Genomic DNA, 18,923 nt, shown 5'->3' with positions numbered 1-18,923 from the left:
TCGATACCTCTTCTCAGTGCAGTGCTCTGTGGTGAAGAATGGGCTGTCATTCCCCAAGAAACCTTCCAGCACCTGATTGGACGTTTGCCTGCAAGAGTGGATGGTGTCATCAAGACTAAGGGTGGGCCAACAACAAAGTGAATGCCAGAATTACCGATGGAGGGTTCCACAAACTTGTAAGTCATTTTTAGTCAGGTGTCCAGATACATTTGATCACATAGTCTATCTTACAACCTGCCTCATAACTGCTTGACAGAAAGTCACCTCTATTTTCTGCTCGGTCTATGTGACTAAATAATCTTAATCGGGGGCCAGTAAGCTCTATCTCACACAGCAATCCACACCTTTTATTTCTTCGCTTATGCTGTTATTATCAATTATCGGCACTTCTGAGCACTAGACTTTCTCTCATCTCTCACAGTTGGTCCCGTTCAACTCGATGTATTTCTCTTTAACAGCAGCATTTCTCCTGGAAGCAAAGAAGTACTGAGTTTTGATGTCGTCTACTCAAATGCTCAACTCTTCTGCTTTCTTTTCTAGTCTGCCAAATACTTGTTCCAGTTCTTTCAATTTTCTGGACAACATGCAATCATCATAGGGATATGCTCGGTTTTGGTTCACATGGTTAAACAGAGTACCACATGGGTTATTGATCGTTCCCCTTCTCATCACTTTCTCCAACACTATGTTGAAAGGTAGTGCAGATAGTAGATCCCCCTGTCATAACTCTTGGTTAACTTCCAATTTTTAGAAGAATTTCTTTCTATTTGCACTTGGCATTTCATGCTGGTGAGGACCAATTGTACCAATCTCATTAGTTTATAATGAAATTTCATACCCATTACAATCTGATATAGCTTCTTCCTTTTAAAGCTATTGTAAGCCTTTTTGAAACCTACAATGAGCTGATGTACATCCACATTATGTTCATAGTGCTTCTCCATTATTTGCCTTATAGTAAATATACAGTCAGTCACTGATCTGCCCTGTCAGAAATCACACTGATGGTCTCCAAGTATCTCTTCTGCAAATGGAATGAGTCTCACAGGAATGACTTTGGCTAAGACTTTGTACACAACATCAAATAAGGCGATACCACAGTAATTTTCACAATCTGCTTTCTCCTTCTTCTTATAAATCGGGCAAATAATGGCCAAGTTCCACTGGTCTGACACCACTTCTTTTTCTCATATTTCAAAGATCAGCTGGTGGACAGGGTGTGTCAGATGTTCACCACCACCTTCAGTCATCTCTGCTGAAATGTTATTGTTCTCCGGGACCCCATTATTCTTCAGGCTTTTAACTGGCAACCTAATTTTCTCTACTATTGTTGTGGGTGCAAATATTTCATCCTAGCTACCACTGTGCATGGCTGACTGTGCCCTGTTTCATTTTCTTCCAGTATTACTACAGTGAAATCTCTCTATGATATTTTTTTTCAAGGGACCACGAATTCTCAACACTGCATCGAGGTAAACACTGTAAAGGTGAAGACTTCTAATTGATGATTATAAAAGTTGAGTCAAATTTTACTGAGGTTATACTACATAAGAAGACAGTAAATAGTAAAAATTAAAAAAGAATTAGCTACAAATAATTACTTTAATAATGAACTTGTAAAATACAACTTCAGTCAGACTTTCGCAAAAATCTATGAACTGACACAAATTGAACATCCTGTACCCAGGGTTCTTTGAAGTAATCAAGCAAACATGTTTGCTTCCTATTTCCTCTGGGCTGTATTAGAACCATTTCTTGCTCCAAATGAGAAAGTTGTGCTATTGTTGTACCCGAGGGGTCATCATAAATCTTCTGAATGTTTTGAATGTTTCAAATCCTTCAGCCACCTTTGTATAAATGGATCTTCAGGCCCCAGATTCCTTCTTCCCATCCAGGGTGAACCCAAAAACGTTTGTTTTTTTCATCACAGTCATTGACATCATCATCCTGCCCTCATCCTAATGGTTACAGGCACTGCCAGGGAAATATTCGAAAAACGGCTACGTCTACCGTGTGTAAATTTATGGCCTGTGTGGTTGTGTGTACTACTGCTGGAAGAAGAGTAAATGCTCAAAAGCTAGGATGAATGTTGTTGCTTTTAAGTGTTTCTATGTTCCACATACCAATCTGTTAGACCGTAGGTAATTGCCTTTCCCTTATTTTACGTATTGCTCCATCCTGGAATTTCCATTATTATTATAAATTTAGATAAAGTGTCCTTGAGCAAACAACCATTATAATACAAAACAGTTGGGTCATAATTCAGAACAGTAATAAAATAATTTTGTGCTAGCTACGTAACAGAACAACAATTACTTTAAAAAATAGGAACCTCAAGGTCACACCTGTCCGAAATTTTTAATTCAAATGAATTATGTTACGAAAAATCACTAATTCTCCTTCCATTTTCACATTTTATTCCATCTAGTGTAAACACGCAGATTCGTGCCAGGGATACCCTGTGTGTACTGTGTAATAGGTTGACGTGAACCAATCTGCAGTTCCAAACACGTATGCCTGCAGTGCACCTCAGGTGTATAGTGTAATTGAGGTGGAGTGTTAAACACACCGTACAGCTGTTCACCGTTTGCTCACACGAAAAACAAAAAAACAGTGCCGACGAGACAAACGACAAGCACAATGTGTGTCACATCTCACATCACGTGGGCACTGACGCTGACGTGTGACTCACGCCCAGTGTGACCTTTCAGAGCTTGTGCAAATACATAGGACGGGAAATGAAGCACCTCCACCAAAGCCTTAAATGCTATGAGGAGAGAAATAATTGGTTAGGGTTCCAAAAATATGAATGTTACATGGAGGAAAGTGTTGTACAGAGTAAACATACTAAAGAGGAAACTTGAGCAGTGGGCAAACGGGCTATTCGTTGGGACTGGAAAAGAAAGACAGAACACGGGGGAAACATTATCTGAGGGAAAGTTATAAAGAGGTTTCCGTATATCTCTGATCAGCAGTTTACTAAAATATTCAGCCCACCATTCCAGAATCTGTTCTTCTCCTCCTATAAAATTTCCTTCTTTAGCACTGCAGAATACAGTACACGAATAAAAGCCTTTATTTAGTTCACGAACCCTTTCATAGAATTTTCTTACTTCTTGGCCGTTACATTTTTATTCTAGCTCCATAATTCGTGTCTTCTCTGATTTTCATTTCTTTCTTCTGTTGATTCTGTTTACTTCCTCCCTTTCCTTTGTGAAATCTTCCGAATTAGATTTTGTTGCCCTGTTTATCATTTTCTTTCTTGCCTCATTTCCCTCTGTCATTTTCTTTTTACAGTCTTCTTCAAACCATCCTGACACTTAACAGAGTTGGTACGAGGGTGAATCAAATACAAATGGGATTTTTGTTCCTGAGCACCAACAGTTGGTAGGACTGGACCTGTGCTGCTAGTATTGTCGGGTGGTTCCGTGAGGAGCAGGGAGAGCCGGCTATCACATACCTCCGACAGCTCCGTCCGTAATGCGCAAGATATCTGAGTGACAGGTCAACCTCTCCACTGCGCGATGCATAATTATTACAAAAATTCTTGCTCGTGAAAGAGTTAGAGTGATAGAAATCTTCCAGAGACTGATTGCACAGTTCGGTGATCAAATACTGTCGAGGATGCGTGTGTTTGCTGGCATAAAGATTTCGAGGAAGAACGGGAACGTGTGGAAAATCAGCAATACGATCATCATCCTCGGACCAGTATTACAAACTGAGACATTTGTGCAGTTCGATACATTCTCGAAGGCGATCGATAGGTGAGAGTATCAGAAATAAGTTACGGGAGCTTTCGAGCGATCGTCACAAATTACCTACAGCTCCAGAAAGTTTGTTCCACATGGGTACCTCGCCTTTTGATCAAAAATCAGAAGCTGACACATTCGGAGGTCTGTCAAAGTCTTACAGCAAGGTTTGAGAAATAAAGTGATGCACTTTTGAGTCAGATCGTCAGCTGTGACCTGTGTGTCGGTCCACCACTGCACTCGCACATCCAGACGGGCCAGTAAGGAGTGTTGGAGGAAGGGGGAGGAAGCCCCAGGGAAAGACAGGGCTCAGCTGTCAGCTGGCGTGGTTCTTTCCACCATTTTTCATTTTTACCGGTAAGCCATTTTGCTCACTGCATTTTTACACGAGCAATGCACAATCGGTGCTGCACACTACTGTGAGCTGCCGAAGAAGGTGAGGGCTGCGTATCGCCTCAAAAGACGAGGTCGACCGCTTTGACAGGTCGTCGTCCTCCGTGACAGTGCTAGACCCGACACTGCAGCTCTGGTGATCTCCAAATTACAGAAAATGCACTGGACTTAACTTAGTCGTCCTCCTTACAGCCCGCACCTATCACAATGTGATTTCAATTTATTTGGACAGCTTGAAAAAAGCTCTAGGAGAGCACCAATTTGAAGATGACGGGGGTGTGGAGGAATCCGTGCGCAGTTGGCTTCTGACGTGACCAGCTGCATTCTATAATGCTGCAATAAAGAAACCTTCCTTCTCCCTGGGAAAAATGTACTTCTAAAGCAGGGAATTATGTGGAAAAATAAATTGTAACTGCCTTTTTTTCAATAAATGAATTTTTAAAAAATAAAATCTGATTTATATCGACTCAGCCTCGTACCTATAAATAGTGAGGAATGACTTACTGGAAGGCGAGAGAGATGAGGCGAGGCCGGTGCGGGCAGAGCTGGTTGCAGTGCAGTTCACGCAGGTTGTGCAGCTCTCCGAGATCTGCAAACGTCGCGGCCTCCTCCTCGGGTGCCACGTCAAAGAGGCGCAGCTGCAGTTTCTCGAGAGAGCTGGCGGCCTCTTTCAGCACGGGAACCACACATCTGTCAGCAAGTGACACACTTTAAGCTTTTTAAAAATTTTTATTATACGGGATGTACAGAAATACCAAAATTTCCAATACCGGCTGTATTAGAGTGGAAAACATATTTTAGGTATTTATTAAGTGGACAACCTTACACTGTGTGTGCCCTAATTTTACGTCTGTGCAGATGAACTGTAAATAATGTCAGCTCCAGACATCAGCAAGGCACGACGGTGAATAAAACACTCCACCTGCCGTGGCAGAGTGCTTTTTCTTTGGGACGTCGCAGCTCAGTGGTGGCTTGAAGGACGAGGAGTGAAAAGAAGTGTGCAAGAAAGTCAACAGAGAAACCAAATGATGAAAGTTGTTAGAACTGTCACTCAGTCATTGGCTAATATCAAAGCAAGACTTATGTATGTTGAGACTTCCTGAGATCTGTTCACCTAGAGTGTCACTGAAGTTGTACACAGAGAAGTAGTGAACATATAATACAGAAGATTTAACGATACACTGTTTACATCTTTGCGTAAATAGTTGACGTACATCTGCACTCTCTTACAGACTGAGTAATTTTTCCTCCTATCTATGTAATTATGTAGTTCTCAATTTGTTCAAGCAATCAGTCATTCATAATAGGAAACGCAATCATATCTCAGTCACTCAAATGATTCAGAAATTTTACTTGTTAGAATGAAATCAGGTGATGATTCTTCTTCTCTGCAGGCTCGTGCTTTGTGGCAGTCTGCTAATCTGTACAAATAAAATGCCTCGTAATTTTGGGAGCGTTGTATAATCAGTCGGGAAACCTCAGATTATGCGGATATTTGGCTTTGATGAAGTTTAACCTTCTGAAGAAGTAATGGAGCTCTTGGATTATTAAATGCAGGTTCGTATCCAGTCTTTCGGAAGGTCCCTTCTGATTAACAACTACGCAATATATTGATGGATATCATTAATTCTCAAATGTCAAATACACACCTTTTGTATAAAGGAGCAAAAAAAAAAAATTATATATATATATATATATATATATATATATATATATATATATATATATATATATATATATATATATATATAAAATAATTATTTTTTTTTTTTTTTTTTTTTTTTTGCTCCTTTATACAAAAGGTGTGTATTTGACATTTGAGAATTAATGATATCCATCAATATATTGCGTAGTTGTTAATCAGAAGGGATATATATATATATATTTATTTATTTATTTATTTCCCTTTTAATCGTACAATTTCGTATCAGTTATCTTTTGTCATAAATTTCAATATTCAGATTACAATTCTTCAAACAAAGCTCAGGCTAATCGGCACAAAGACAATCTCGGAAGCTTTTTCTGACAACCACCAGAGAGAGTACTACAAAGAATAGTTATGTGCTCATGGCATAGCTATTGTATGAAACTACTTTGCGCATGGATTCTGCAAGTATGAAGATAGAAAGTTAGTAAACATCATTCAAGGGTAGAATTGTATCAGAATAATTCATCGAATATAAAGAGGTATTACAACCTCGACCTTCTGCAGGAGGAGTCGAAGTCACACGGCCAGAAGTAGTGGCACTGTGCAGTATTTCCACAGCGTCGAGAGAGCTACGAGAAGGCAAGCGTCGGGCTCAAATGAGACAAAGGTGATCGCGTGAAGCATCAGAATGACAGACAGAACTATAAACAAGGACTCGGTTACTACCGACAACCGGAGACCATTTTATTTCACTTCAGAACATGAAACTAACATGACGCTTGAGAATTATAGAGTTTTGGGCAGGGAGAAACAAAATTAAAAGATATTCCTAAAATAAACACATTCTTGAGCAAAGCATTATGGAATGATCAATGTACAGTTGAAATGTTAGTGTGGTTGGGCACTGGTGAAGTCAATGAATGTGAATGGAAGAAAATGATCACAGTACACAAGGATCTGTAGTGTAGCTATAAGCCTAGGCTACTTTGGAATGTCACAGTTTGGTTGCAAGATGGTGAAGCCAACAAATGTGAATCAAAGAAAACTCACTGTGATGACAAACATATATGTAGCATAGCCTGAAGTCTATGTTAATGTGGAATGTTTAATTAATTGTCGGTTGGGGAAGCCATCAAATGTGAATGGAAGAAAACTGGCTGCCGCGGCAGACTGATCTGTAGTGTAGCCCAAAGTCTAAGTCACATCTGAATGTGGGAGTTTAAATAATCATCTCAAAAACGTAGTGTGGTTTTTGTTTTGTTTTGGAATGCTCCATTTTCCAAGGTCGTGATTTCGCAGGAGCCTAAAAGAACAGCTTAAATATTACACAGCATTAAATTTCATATGTCAGCATTCTGCACACCTATATTTCATTATACCGCCCTGTATTTTCAGTTACTCACCGTGATTACATTTATCATACGCTTTTGTCTCACTGGTTCCCATATTTGATCTATTTCTCTTAAAAGATACTTTTCAGTGCACTGCTTAGCAATTTTGGTGATTTATATAAAATGACGTACTTCTTACAATATAGCAGAGATGCTGAGTCGCAGATAGGCACAACAAAAAGACTGTCACAAAATAAGGCCTTTGTAAAAATAGACACACACACACACACACACACACACACACACACACACACACACACATCTTTCCCTGCTAATGAAGTTCATGTGTGTGTGTGTGTGTGTGTGTGTGTGTGTGTGTGTGTGTGTGTGTGTGTGTGTGTGTGCACATGCGTGCGCGTGCGTGCGCGTGTGAAGGGGGATTTTGCTTGGTAAGTACATTTTTAATTTTTTGCATTTTAAGAAGAATGTCGTGGATTTATTTGATATAGCAGAATGTGATTCAGTTGTATACCTAAATATATGAGTGTCAGGGCCAGTGAATGCTGTGTGTCTGATGCTCATAGGTTGGCAATGTGTCAGTTATGCATGTACATCAAGTGATGTTTTCAGTAACAGTTTTTGCAGCATGTTTTGCTTTCTTGGTACTGAGGACAGAATTCTAGTTATATAGGTCAAGTGGAGGTTTCAGTGCCAATTTTTGTTGCAAGTTTTGCTTTCTTAGTATCGTGGACTTCTTTCTAGCTATGTGGTCAATTGAAGTTTCCAATACGAGAATTTGTAGTGAGGTTTGGATTTTTGGTTAGACTTTTTTGATACATTTTCTTACAGATTTACTCATTAATTGGTATTATAAAGCTCGGTTTACCTAAACAGGTTAATAAAAAATGACAATACCAAATTGTGTGGGTTTTTGTGGCCTTCATGCAATGTAGATGTTATTGATTCCTGTGTATTATTTTGCTTGGGTATGTGAGTTAACACAGAAAGTCATTTGTTTTGTTTATCACTACCCAAAATCCCCTAATTCCTATGTGTTTCCTGTTACTTTCATGTTATTCTTTAAATTACTATAATCAAATTTTGTATTTGTTTTTGTTTTGTTAATTTACTGAGTTTGTCAATGTGGTGGACAGAGGTAATATGGCTAAGTATGCTATATTCGTGACTTCTTGGATCAAAGGTGACAGCCAGTAATGTCTCGACATTTCCACTGTCCACATTTATCGTAAATTTTAACGACTATAACTCTGAAAGTAAGTTTCATGAAATTAGTAATTTTTGTCCCAGGTTGCTTTATGGAAATACTGTTTTGTATGCTTATTGCTTCAGCACTTAAAGGGAATTAGTAATACTTTTAGCTTAACAAATCCAGAAATTAAAAGAGAATCAGCAGACTTATTTTAAAGTTATTTGTTGCTGTTTAGTAAAACATTGCACCCGCCACAACGGAGCCTCACTGTCAAGGCTGTTCTCAAACATGGGATGAGATAGATGGAAATTGCCTAACTATTGTCAAACAATTGGAAACTGCTTTGAATATGTGTGTTGGGAGAGCTCCCCAGAGTTTTGTACCAGAGGTAACAAAGTTACCTCCAGCACTATCCTCTCCTGTCTCCTCTACAGAAGACTATTCATCCACTCGGCTGTGGGTGATGTGTCAGTGGGAGGGCTAGGCAACATTTCCAGGGGAGACAGGAACCAGGGAGAACTCCGTGTGTTAGACCCATCTCAATAACAGACAAGTTCAAAATGCTGACTTCCCCTGAAACTACACTCAACCAGTGAGACTCACTTTCACTGTCGGAAACCTGTTCTGTCTCAGGTCAAGAGAAGGGAAATGTGAAAGTGTACAGTCTATCACTAATTTGTAGTTCAAATGTATGGCAAATAATGGTACCTGTTAGGGAAATGTCAGCTAGGGATGTAAAGGAAGATAAGATTCACCTGCCTGGGGGGTCTCATTCAGCATACCGAAGAGGCTAGTCTGGCAGCCATTGACAAAATGAGGTACAACCGAGAACCGGTTGTGGTGGGTGTTGGAACAAATGATGCCTGTCATCTTGGCTCCGAGGTCATACTCAAATTATCCCAAGCAGATGGCAGGAAAGGCTGAGGAGACCATCCTTGTTCAAAGGTCACGGTTTACAGCACTGACCCCAGAACTTACTGTGGCACCACAGTTCTGAATGGAGTGGAAGGGTCGAATGACAGGCTTCAAAGGTTCTGAAACTTTCTGGAATAGCAAGATAACGCCGAGAACTGTACGGTCCCCCTAAATGGGTAAGAAATGCACTACATATCAGAGGCTGCTACCCAGGTAGCTGAATGTGTATTGAGTGCACCCAAGGGCTTTTAAGATTAGGTAACCCAATATTCACTCCAGACAATGACAGATGTAGGGGACGCAGAAGTGTCCGTATAAGATTCAAAGAAATGCCTCGTACAGGTGAGAGTCTTAAAATCCTACTGACTAATTGCAGCATGATTCAGATGAGAGTGACTCACATAATGCTAGGTGCAGAAATCCGGTTAAAACCGGAAACTGATGGCAGTGAGATTTTTGCGAAAACTTTAAATGCGTATTGAAAGAGTAGGCTAATGGTAAATGGATGTGGTGTATTTCTCATAGTAGATGAGAAGAATACAGTTTTGTAAGTGGTGGGCATGGCAGGGTACCCTGCAAAACATTATTAAACCACCTACTTCATACTGTCTGGAAGACCAGTCACGATAGAAATATATTGGGTATAACAATAATAAATAAACCTGAGCTCTTTGAGGATTTACACATAGGCCGGTATCAGTGACTGAGGCAGCTGTAGTAACAATGATTAGCAAAATACAAAAAGCACCAAAATGAGTAGAAACATTCACAAATTCAGTAAACTAGATAGAGATGACGTAGTGCCATATCTCAGTAAGGAACTCAAAACATTGAGCTCTAGTGAGAATACTGCAGACAAACTGTGGCTTAGGTTTAAAAAAATAATTTCCCATAAATTTGACAGATATGTACCTAGTAGAGCAGTTAATTTTCTTAAAACATTGGGCTACGGACAGAGAGGTGCTACAAATTTGGCTGTCAAGAGAGTAATGACTACTGTCACAGAAATTTATCGAAGGCCTGTCGAGAAACCAAAAGAAATTCAGATCGCGAGTAAAGGCTGTTGCTGGTATGTCTCCAGACACTCGTGGGCACGACAGGGACTGAGACTGAGAGTAGCAAAGCAAAAGCAGAAATGCTTAACTTGATTTTCAAATGTTCTTTTACAAAGGAAAATCTACGGGTGCTGACTCAATTTAATTCTTGCACCACTGCAAAGATAAGCAATATAGATTTTAGTGTCAGTGGTGTTGAAAAATAACTGAAATCACTAGAACTGAACAAATCTACAGGGCCTGACGGAATCTCCATCAAATTCCATATCAGACCTGTGGCTAATTTACAATAATCTATCGCAGATCACTCAAACAAAAACCTGTGCCCTGTAGTTGGGAGAAAGCACAGGACACACACTTCCACAAGAAGGATAGCAGAAGTGATCTACAAAACTACCATCCAATATATTTAGCATCCATCTGCTGTAGAATCTTAGAATATATTCTGAGTACAAATGTAATGCTGTATGTTGAACAGAATGACCTCCTCCATCCCAACCAGCACGGATTTTGAAATCATTGATCGTGTGGATCCCAACTCATACTTTTCTCACAGGAAATCTTAAAAGCCACAGATCGAGGCAGTCACGGAGATGCAACATTTCTCAATTTCCGAAAAGCGTCTGACTCAGTACCGTAGCTATCCTTATTACTGAAAGGATCATAGTATGGGCTGTGAAGTGAAAGTTGTGAGCAGGCTGAGGAATTCTCGGGAGGGAGGACACAGTGTGCTATCTTGATGGAGAGTCACTGTCAGGTGTTGCAGTAACTCAGGGTGTGCCCCACAGAAGTGTGTCCAGACACTTCTGTTCGTGTTGTATATTAATGACCTTGAAGACAATATTAACTGTAATCTCAGACTTTTTTCAAGTGATGCAGTTATCTATAATGAAATACTATCTGAAAGAAGCTGCATAAATAATCAGTAAGCTCTTGACAAAATTTCAAAGTGGTACAAAGATTGGCAACTTGCTCTAAATGTTCAGAAATGTAAAATAGTGGACTTCGAAAAATAGAAAAAAATGTAGTATCCTATGACGAAAATATCAATGAGTCACTGTTGGAATTGGCCAAATCATACAAATACCTGGGTGTAACACTTTATAGGGATACGAAATTGAATGATCACATAGGCTCAGTAATGAGTAAAGAAAGCAGGCAGTAGAGTTCAGTTTATTGGTAGATTACTGGGGAAGTGCAATCAGTCTATAAAGGAGATTGCTTACAAATCATTCGTGCGACCTATTCTAGAATATCGCTCAAGTGTGTGGGACCTGTACTACGTAGGATTAACACGAGACGCTGAACGTATACGGAGAAGGGCAGAATGAATGGTCACAGGTTTGTTTGAGCCGTAGCAAGAGACTGTCACAGATATGTTGAAAGAAGTGAACTGGCAAGCTCTTGAAGTGAGACATAAACCATACCAGGAAAGTCTACTGAAGTTCTAAGAACTGGCTTTAAATGCTGACTCTAAGAATATACTACAATGCCTTACATATCATTCACACAAGAAGATTTTCACTGTACAGCGGAGTGTGCGCTGATATGAAGCTTCCTGGCAGATTAAAACGGTGTGCCGGACCGAGACTCAAACTCGGGACCTTTGCCTTTTGCGGGCAAATGCTCTACCAACTGAGCTACCCAAGCACGACTCACACCCCGTCCTCACAGCTTTACTTCTGCCAGTACCTTGTCTCCTACCTTCCAAACTTTACAGAAGCTCTCCTGCAAACCATGCAGAACTAGCATGGAGTGTGTGCTGATATGAGACTTCCTGGCAGATTACAATGGTGTGCTGGACCGAGACTCGAACTCGGGACCTTTGCCTTTCGCAGGCAAATGCTCTACCAACTGAGCTACCCAAGCACGACTCACGCCCTGTCCTCACAGCTTTACTTCTGCCAATACCTCGTCTCCTACCTTCCAACCTTTACAGAAGCTCTCCGCTGCAGAGTGAAAATCTCATTCTGGAAACATCTCCCAGGCTGTGGCTAAGCCATGTCTCCGTAATATCCTTTCTTTCAGGAGTGCTAGTTCTGCATGGTTCGCAGGAGAGCTTCTGTAAAGTTTGGAAGGTAGGAGATGAGGTACTGGCAGAAGTAAAGCTGTGAGGATGGGGCGTGAGTCGTGCTTGGGTAGCTCAGTTGGTAGAGCATTTGCCTGCGAAAGGCAAAGTTCCCGAGTTTGAGTCTCGGTCTGGCACACCATTTTAACCTGCCAGGAAGTTGCAAGATCAGAATAATTACAGCATGCACAGAGGCATTAACAATCATTCTTTCTGCACTCTGTACAAGAGTGGAACAGGAAGAAACCCTAATAACAGGTACAGTGGGAGGTACCCTCTGCCAAGCACCTCACAGTGATTAGTGAAATCTTGATTAGATGTAGATGTACGTTAGTGATGCTAAAAGTGCTGGGCACTATCTGGATTCTGACTGCCTCTGAACTGAGAATTTAAATTCAAAACAGTTGAGTGTGCGTGCGCAAACTACTGCAAGACCGCCTTACATTGATTTCGAGTCTGGACAATGGCTAGATTGCAGAGATGAAATTAGCTTCCACACTGCCACAGAGAGGAGAGGGACAGATATAGAAGAGATAAAAGGTTTCACACTTTATGCAACACCATCCATAACTTATCAAGCACCTCTCGTCGAGCTTGTAGTCGACACTGGAATGTATGTGCCAGCCAGATAACTAATGGGCTGCTTCAAGTACAGACTACACAAACCTGCAAAGCTCAGATCCAGCAAAAATGTCTATTGGCACAGCTTTACCTTTCTTAGTAGGTATGACACAGCTGATGAGGTAAGCTCTGTTGCCTCATCTCTGAGACAACTACATGCTCTCATTAATACAAGGGTTGCCTAGAAAATAATGCAAAGCATTTTATTTTTTCAGCCAGAAACAATGCTACAAATGCAAAACATTACATACGTATTATTTGAAGTCTCCCGAGAGAGTGTGCCAAGTTTCAGTCACTTCCGACGGATAGCGTAGCTTCGGGACAGTTTCAGAATGGCGTCTGTAGGTGACAGACGTTACGAGTGATGTGCCGTCATTGAATGACTCGCTGCAGGAAAAGAAATTATGGGGAATACTCAAAAACGATTGTCCAGAGCTTAAGGAGCACCTGCTGTTGACAGAAGTACAGTCAGTTGTTGGGCACTGAGGGTGAAGTGACACGAAGGCAGTTCGGCAGAGCTCCACAATTTTCAGCGGTCGGGGAGACCGTTGACAGCTCTCGCACCTGACCTAGCCCCCTCGCACTTCCACTTGTTTGGGCCATTAAAGGATGCAATTCGTGGAAGACATTTTGAGGGCAATGAGGAGACGATTCAGACAGTGAAGCACTGGCTCTGCCCCCAGAACAAGGATCGGTACCGACAGGGCACACACACCCTCGTCTCGTGCCGGAGGAAGGCTGTAGAACAGGATGGAGATTACATAGAAAAATAGGGTGTGTAGATTAAGGAAAGGCAAACCTACGTTTCTAGCATTTGTAGACTTACAGAAAACTTTTGACAATGTTGACTGGAATACTCTCTTTCAAATTCTGAAGGTGGCAGGGGTAAAATATAGGGAGTGAAAGGCTATTTACAATTTGTATAGAAACCAAATGGCAGTTATAAGAGTTGAGGGGCATGAAAGGGAAGCAGTGGTTGGGAAGGGAGTGAGACAGGGTTGTAGCCTCTCCCCGATGTTATTCAATCTGTATATTGAGCAAGCAGTGAAGGAAACAAAAGAAAAATTCGGAGTAGGTATTAAAATCCATGGAGAAGAAATAAAACGTTTGAGGTTCGCCGATGACATTGTAATTCTGTGAGAGACAGCAAAGGACTTGGAAGAGCAGTTGAACGGAATGGACAGTGTCTTGAAAGGAGGATATAAGATGAACATCAACAAAAGTAAAACGAGGATAATGGAATGTAGTTGAATTAAGTTGTGTGATGCTGAGGGAATTAGATTAGGAACTGAGACACTTAAAGTAGTAAAGGAGTTTTAGTATTTGGGGAGCAAAATAACTGATGATGGTCGAAGTACAGGGGATATAAACTGTAGACTGGCAATGGTAAGGAAAGCATTTCTCAAGAAGAGAAATTTGTTAACATCGAGTATAGATTTAAGTGTCAGGAAGTCGTTTCTGAAAGTATTCGTATGGAGTGTAGCCATGTATAGAAGTGAAACATGGACGATAACTAGTTTGGACAAGAAGAGAATAGAAGCTTTTGAAATGTGGTGCTACAGAAGAATGCTGAAGATTAGATGGGTAGATCACATAACTGATGAGGAGGTATTGAATAGGATTGGGGAGAAGAGAAATTTGTGGCACAACTTGACCAGAAGAAGGGATCGGTTGGTAGGACATTTCTGAGGCATCAAGGGATCACCAATTTAGTATTGGAGGGAAGCGTGGAGGGTAAAAATCGTAGAGGGAGACCAAGAGATGAATACACTAAGCAGATTCAGAAGGATGTAGGCTGCAGTAGGTACTGGGAGATGAAGAAGCTCGCACAGGATAGAGTAGCATGGAGAGCTGCATCAAACCAGTCTCAGGACTGAAGACCACAACAACAGCAACAGATGAAACACCATTATTTTGTGTGTGTAATTCTCATTACGTTCAAGAAAGAGTTGTTGAAGAAAAAAAAATGTGGTGCATTACTTTCTGGGCAACCCTCGTAAGTCGACGTGGGAGGAATCGTGCAATAGAAGGCAGGACCCGACCTAAAAATAGTACAAATCAATGCAGTCCAACCAGTTTTATTCCAAATACCTTAGTATGGGGGTAGGCTGGAATGGTAGAGTGGTGATTCTGAAGCTTAACGATGTTGCTTACTTAGCCTCGTAATTGTGTGACACACTACTGATCCTCGTGTTAGCACATTGACGAGACATCTCTGAGTAAGACGGAGGTGAAAAATTGGCTCAGTCAGTCACCCAACACTCCCTATTCCAGTGCTGTCACCCTATCAGGGGCCAGGCCTTCTGTGAAAGCAGCCATGCCATTTACCAGCTCTGTTGCAACCGCTCCACAGCTTTTCATATCAGTACGACTACCAGCCAGCTGTCCACCGGGAGGAACGGCGACTGCCAAACTGTGGCCGAGAGCGAAGTGGACCGCCCTGGGGCATGGCGTGCAGCTGAACATAATTTGCTCGATTTTGACGCCTGCATCGTTACCCGGGGCATCTGGGTCCTCCCATTCACTACCAGCCTTTCCGAACTGTGCTCCTGTAACTATCCCAAACTCAACCTACAGTAACATACTGTTCCTGCACTCTGTATCCGACAGTTTCCACTCCCCTACATTCTGTTATCTCCTCTCCATTCCCATTTCCCACCTTCCTTGTTTGCTATTCTCTGCCATTACACCTGCCCACGTTTCCTCGCTCCTCTCCTCGTTTGCTCCTTGTTTTCCCTACCTACCTGTCCCACGACCTCCTAACGCCGCACTCGTCAGCATTCGAGTCCCCACTCACTCCGCTAGGCAGCGTTTGTCTCTCTCTGCACTCGTACACTACCGCCCCTTCCCCTTCCTTGCCCCTCCAGATTGTCGCTCGTATCCCACATCGCAGTCGCATTCCGGCCCGAGAAACTGAAGTCGGTGGTCGTGTCTGCGTGAGGTATGCTTTCTTGTACGTACGAATGGCACGTGTCTCTCTTTTACTGATGATGGCTGTGGCTGAAAGCTTTATATAAATGTCTTTAAATTGTGCTCGTCTGTAACTAAATATGTCTTCTTTACGGTAAGTAGCAATCTGTCTTTTCCTACATTGTCGATATTCCTACCCGGAGTTTCCATTACAACAAATCTTCTCGAGAGAGAAAAGCTCGTATCCAAAAATCGATAGGGATCTAGATATCACCATTCCGGTGAAACTTGGCTCGTCCTCTTCTCACACGATGTCCTGCAAACTGTAAATCGAGGGCAACAGGCAGACTGCAAATTCCTAGATCTGCAGGAAGCATTCGACACGGTGCCAAACAGCAGACCGTTAATGAAGGTTCGAGCTCGTAGAATAGGTTCTCAGATAAGTAAGCGTCTCTAAGAGTGTTTACGTAATAGAAAAGTTAGTTAGTTCATTTCGTGTTCCACGGATCATTTTTGCATGATAAATCGTAATCGTCAAACGAGTCTTATTTGATGTTCGCAGTGCAAATTAATTTGTAAATATGGCTATATGCTGAACATTTATAAGTTTTTTTTATTATGTATTAAATATACAGATGTGAGTTAGTAATTCTTACCCACAACATTTTACATGTTACAATAATGGAAATTCTTGTACAGAACAGGAGTTGTCAAGTAGAAAGTTTTTTAATTTGTTTTCAAATTTTACTTGGCTGCCTGTCAGACATTTTATGTCCTTGTGTAAGTGATCAAAAATGTTAGTTGCAGCACTGTGCGCCCCTTTTTGTGCAAAAGACAACCTTAATGTGGAGTGATGAATGTCATTTCTCCTTCTCCTATTGTAATATTGTACATCATTGCTCCTTTCGAACTGTAGTGGATTATTTACAACAAACTTCATGAGGGGATAAATACACTGGGAAGCAGTAGTCAGAACTCCTTAAACAGATGTCTACAAGTTGATCACAGGTGAGCAACACATATTATTCTTACAGCCCTTTTTGAGTTATGAAGACTTTCTTTTTTAAAGATGAGTTATCGCAGAAAATTATTTCATATGACGTTATAGAATTAAAATATACAAAATGTCAGCTTACTGTTTTGTCTTTCCGTGGGATTTTCAATGTTTCTAAGCGCAAATGTGGGTGAACTAAGTTGTTTCAGGAATTCCAAAATTTGTTTTTTCCAATTTAAATCCTCATCAATGAGGACAGTGAATGTTCCTCACAGAGAAAGTAACCATCAGGATTTCCCCAGGGAAGTGTGCTAGGACCACTCTTGTCCTCTGTACATCTATATACACAAATGACCAGACAGATAGGGTGAACAGCAACAATTTTCTGACAATCTCAGTCGGTCCGTTGCAATTAGGGGACATCGGCTAGTATGTACTTTTCAATGTCAATAAACCTTACCGACAGCTGTACACTTTAAGATATTTTATTTTATTTTGAAAGCAACCAGTTTCGGCAATTCGTGTTCGTGTTGCCATCTTCAGGCCCCGTACGCTATACAATAAGTTCTGCACGGTTCACAGAAGAGTTTCTGTGAAGTCTGGAAGGTAGGAGACGAGGTAATGGCAGAACTGAGGCTGTGAGGATGGCTCATGAGTCGTGCTCGGGTAGCTCAGACGGTAGAGCACTTGCCCGAGTTCGTGCCTCTGTCTGGCACACAGTTTTAATCTGCCAGGAAGTTTCATACAATAAGTTCATTGACACTGAAAATTTTCTGATGCTGTAGTTTATGGAAAGTGTCATCTTTAAGTGATTGTAGGAAGATTCAGGACGTCTTAGACAGAGTTTCTATTTTATGAGATGGATGGCAGCTTGCTCTAAATGTGGGAAAATGTAAGTTAATAAAAATGACTATGAAAAACGATTCTGTAATGTCTGAATACAGTATTAGTGGTGTGTGGCCTGACAGAACATCTAGGCATAATGTAGCAAAGTGATAGGAAATGGAATGAGTGTGTAAAGAGAAGGCAAGTGGTTGACTTTAGTTTTTTGGGAGAATTTTATGGAAATGTAGCTTAGCTAAAAAGAAGTCTGCAAATAGAATACTTGTGTTTTGAATGCTGCTCAAGTGTTTGGAATCCATACCAGATTGGATTAAAGGAATACATGCAATTATTTCAGATTTGAAATCTGTTACAGGTTTGATCAACGCGTATTGCAGAAATACTCTGAGAACTGAAATCCGAATGCCTGTAGGGAAGAAAATATCATTTTTGTGAAGCACTATTGAGAATATTTAGATAACTGGCATTTGTGACAGACTGCAGAACGATTCTACAGCAAGCGACATACGTATCACATAATGACCACAAAGGTAAGGTAAGAGAAATCGGCACTGGTATAGAGGAGAACAGATAGCCACTTTTCAGCTTGCTCCATTTACAAGTGTAGCAGGAAAGATAGTGACTAGAGGTGGTAAAAGGTATCCTCCGCCACGCACCGTACACTGGCTCGTGGAGTACTTTACGTCTGTGTGAATTTAGGTGACGTACCAGAACGCAGAGAAAGATGCCGACAGACTCACCTCCTCCCCGCCATGGTCCAGCGCACGGTGGCAGAAGTGAGTGTGTCCCTCTTGGCCTTCACGAAGTACTCGACGTCCTCCAGTGGGTGGTAGTCACAGCTGAGGTTTATCTCCCGCAACTTCGAGCAGGTGTCTGCCAGGAAGCGCAGCAGCACGGGCCCCGCACCTCTCCGATTCTCGAACACTTCCAGGCTCTGCAAGTGTTCCAGGCGTGACACCAACTCCGCGTACTGTCGGTCGGCCAGTAAGTTGTTGGCGATTATCAGCTTCTCTATCTTCGGACACTTCTCAAATATGTACTTCAGGAGCTGCAGGGAGAACAAATTGCAGTGTATTTGTTAGTACATCAGTATTTTCCATAGATTACATCTCATTATGGGATGTAACTATTCATTTACTATTGTCATATTTCATACACTGAAACCAACCTTCTCAATACCAGTATT

The 18,923-nt window shown here is 41.3% G+C and overlaps 1 protein-coding gene and 1 non-coding gene across 3 annotated transcripts in view; both read right to left on the bottom strand.

Moving 5' to 3' along the window:
• LOC126428412 (F-box/LRR-repeat protein fbxl-1-like) overlaps positions 1–18,923 on the bottom strand; it is a 140,885-nt gene that overhangs the window by 34,669 nt on the left and 87,293 nt on the right. For both annotated transcript variants that reach the window (XM_050090335.1, XM_050090334.1), the window contains exons 4-5: positions 18,478–18,785; positions 4,647–4,832 (exon numbers count right to left, since the gene is read on the bottom strand). In XM_050090335.1, coding sequence (XP_049946292.1) covers positions 4,647–4,832; positions 18,478–18,785 — 494 coding nt within the window. The remainder of the gene's footprint in view (positions 1–4,646; positions 4,833–18,477; positions 18,786–18,923) is intronic.
• Trnar-gcg (transfer RNA arginine (anticodon GCG)) lies at positions 12,097–12,171 on the bottom strand. Its single transcript has one exon. It is a non-coding gene; the product is annotated as a tRNA-Arg (tRNA).

The sequence above is a fragment of the Schistocerca serialis genome, chromosome 12 (assembly GCF_023864345.2).
Source record: "Schistocerca serialis cubense isolate TAMUIC-IGC-003099 chromosome 12, iqSchSeri2.2, whole genome shotgun sequence".
Taxonomy (NCBI): domain Eukaryota; kingdom Metazoa; phylum Arthropoda; class Insecta; order Orthoptera; family Acrididae; genus Schistocerca; species Schistocerca serialis.
Note: the sequence above shows the minus strand (reverse complement) of the source record. Positions and strands in the feature narration are given on the sequence as shown.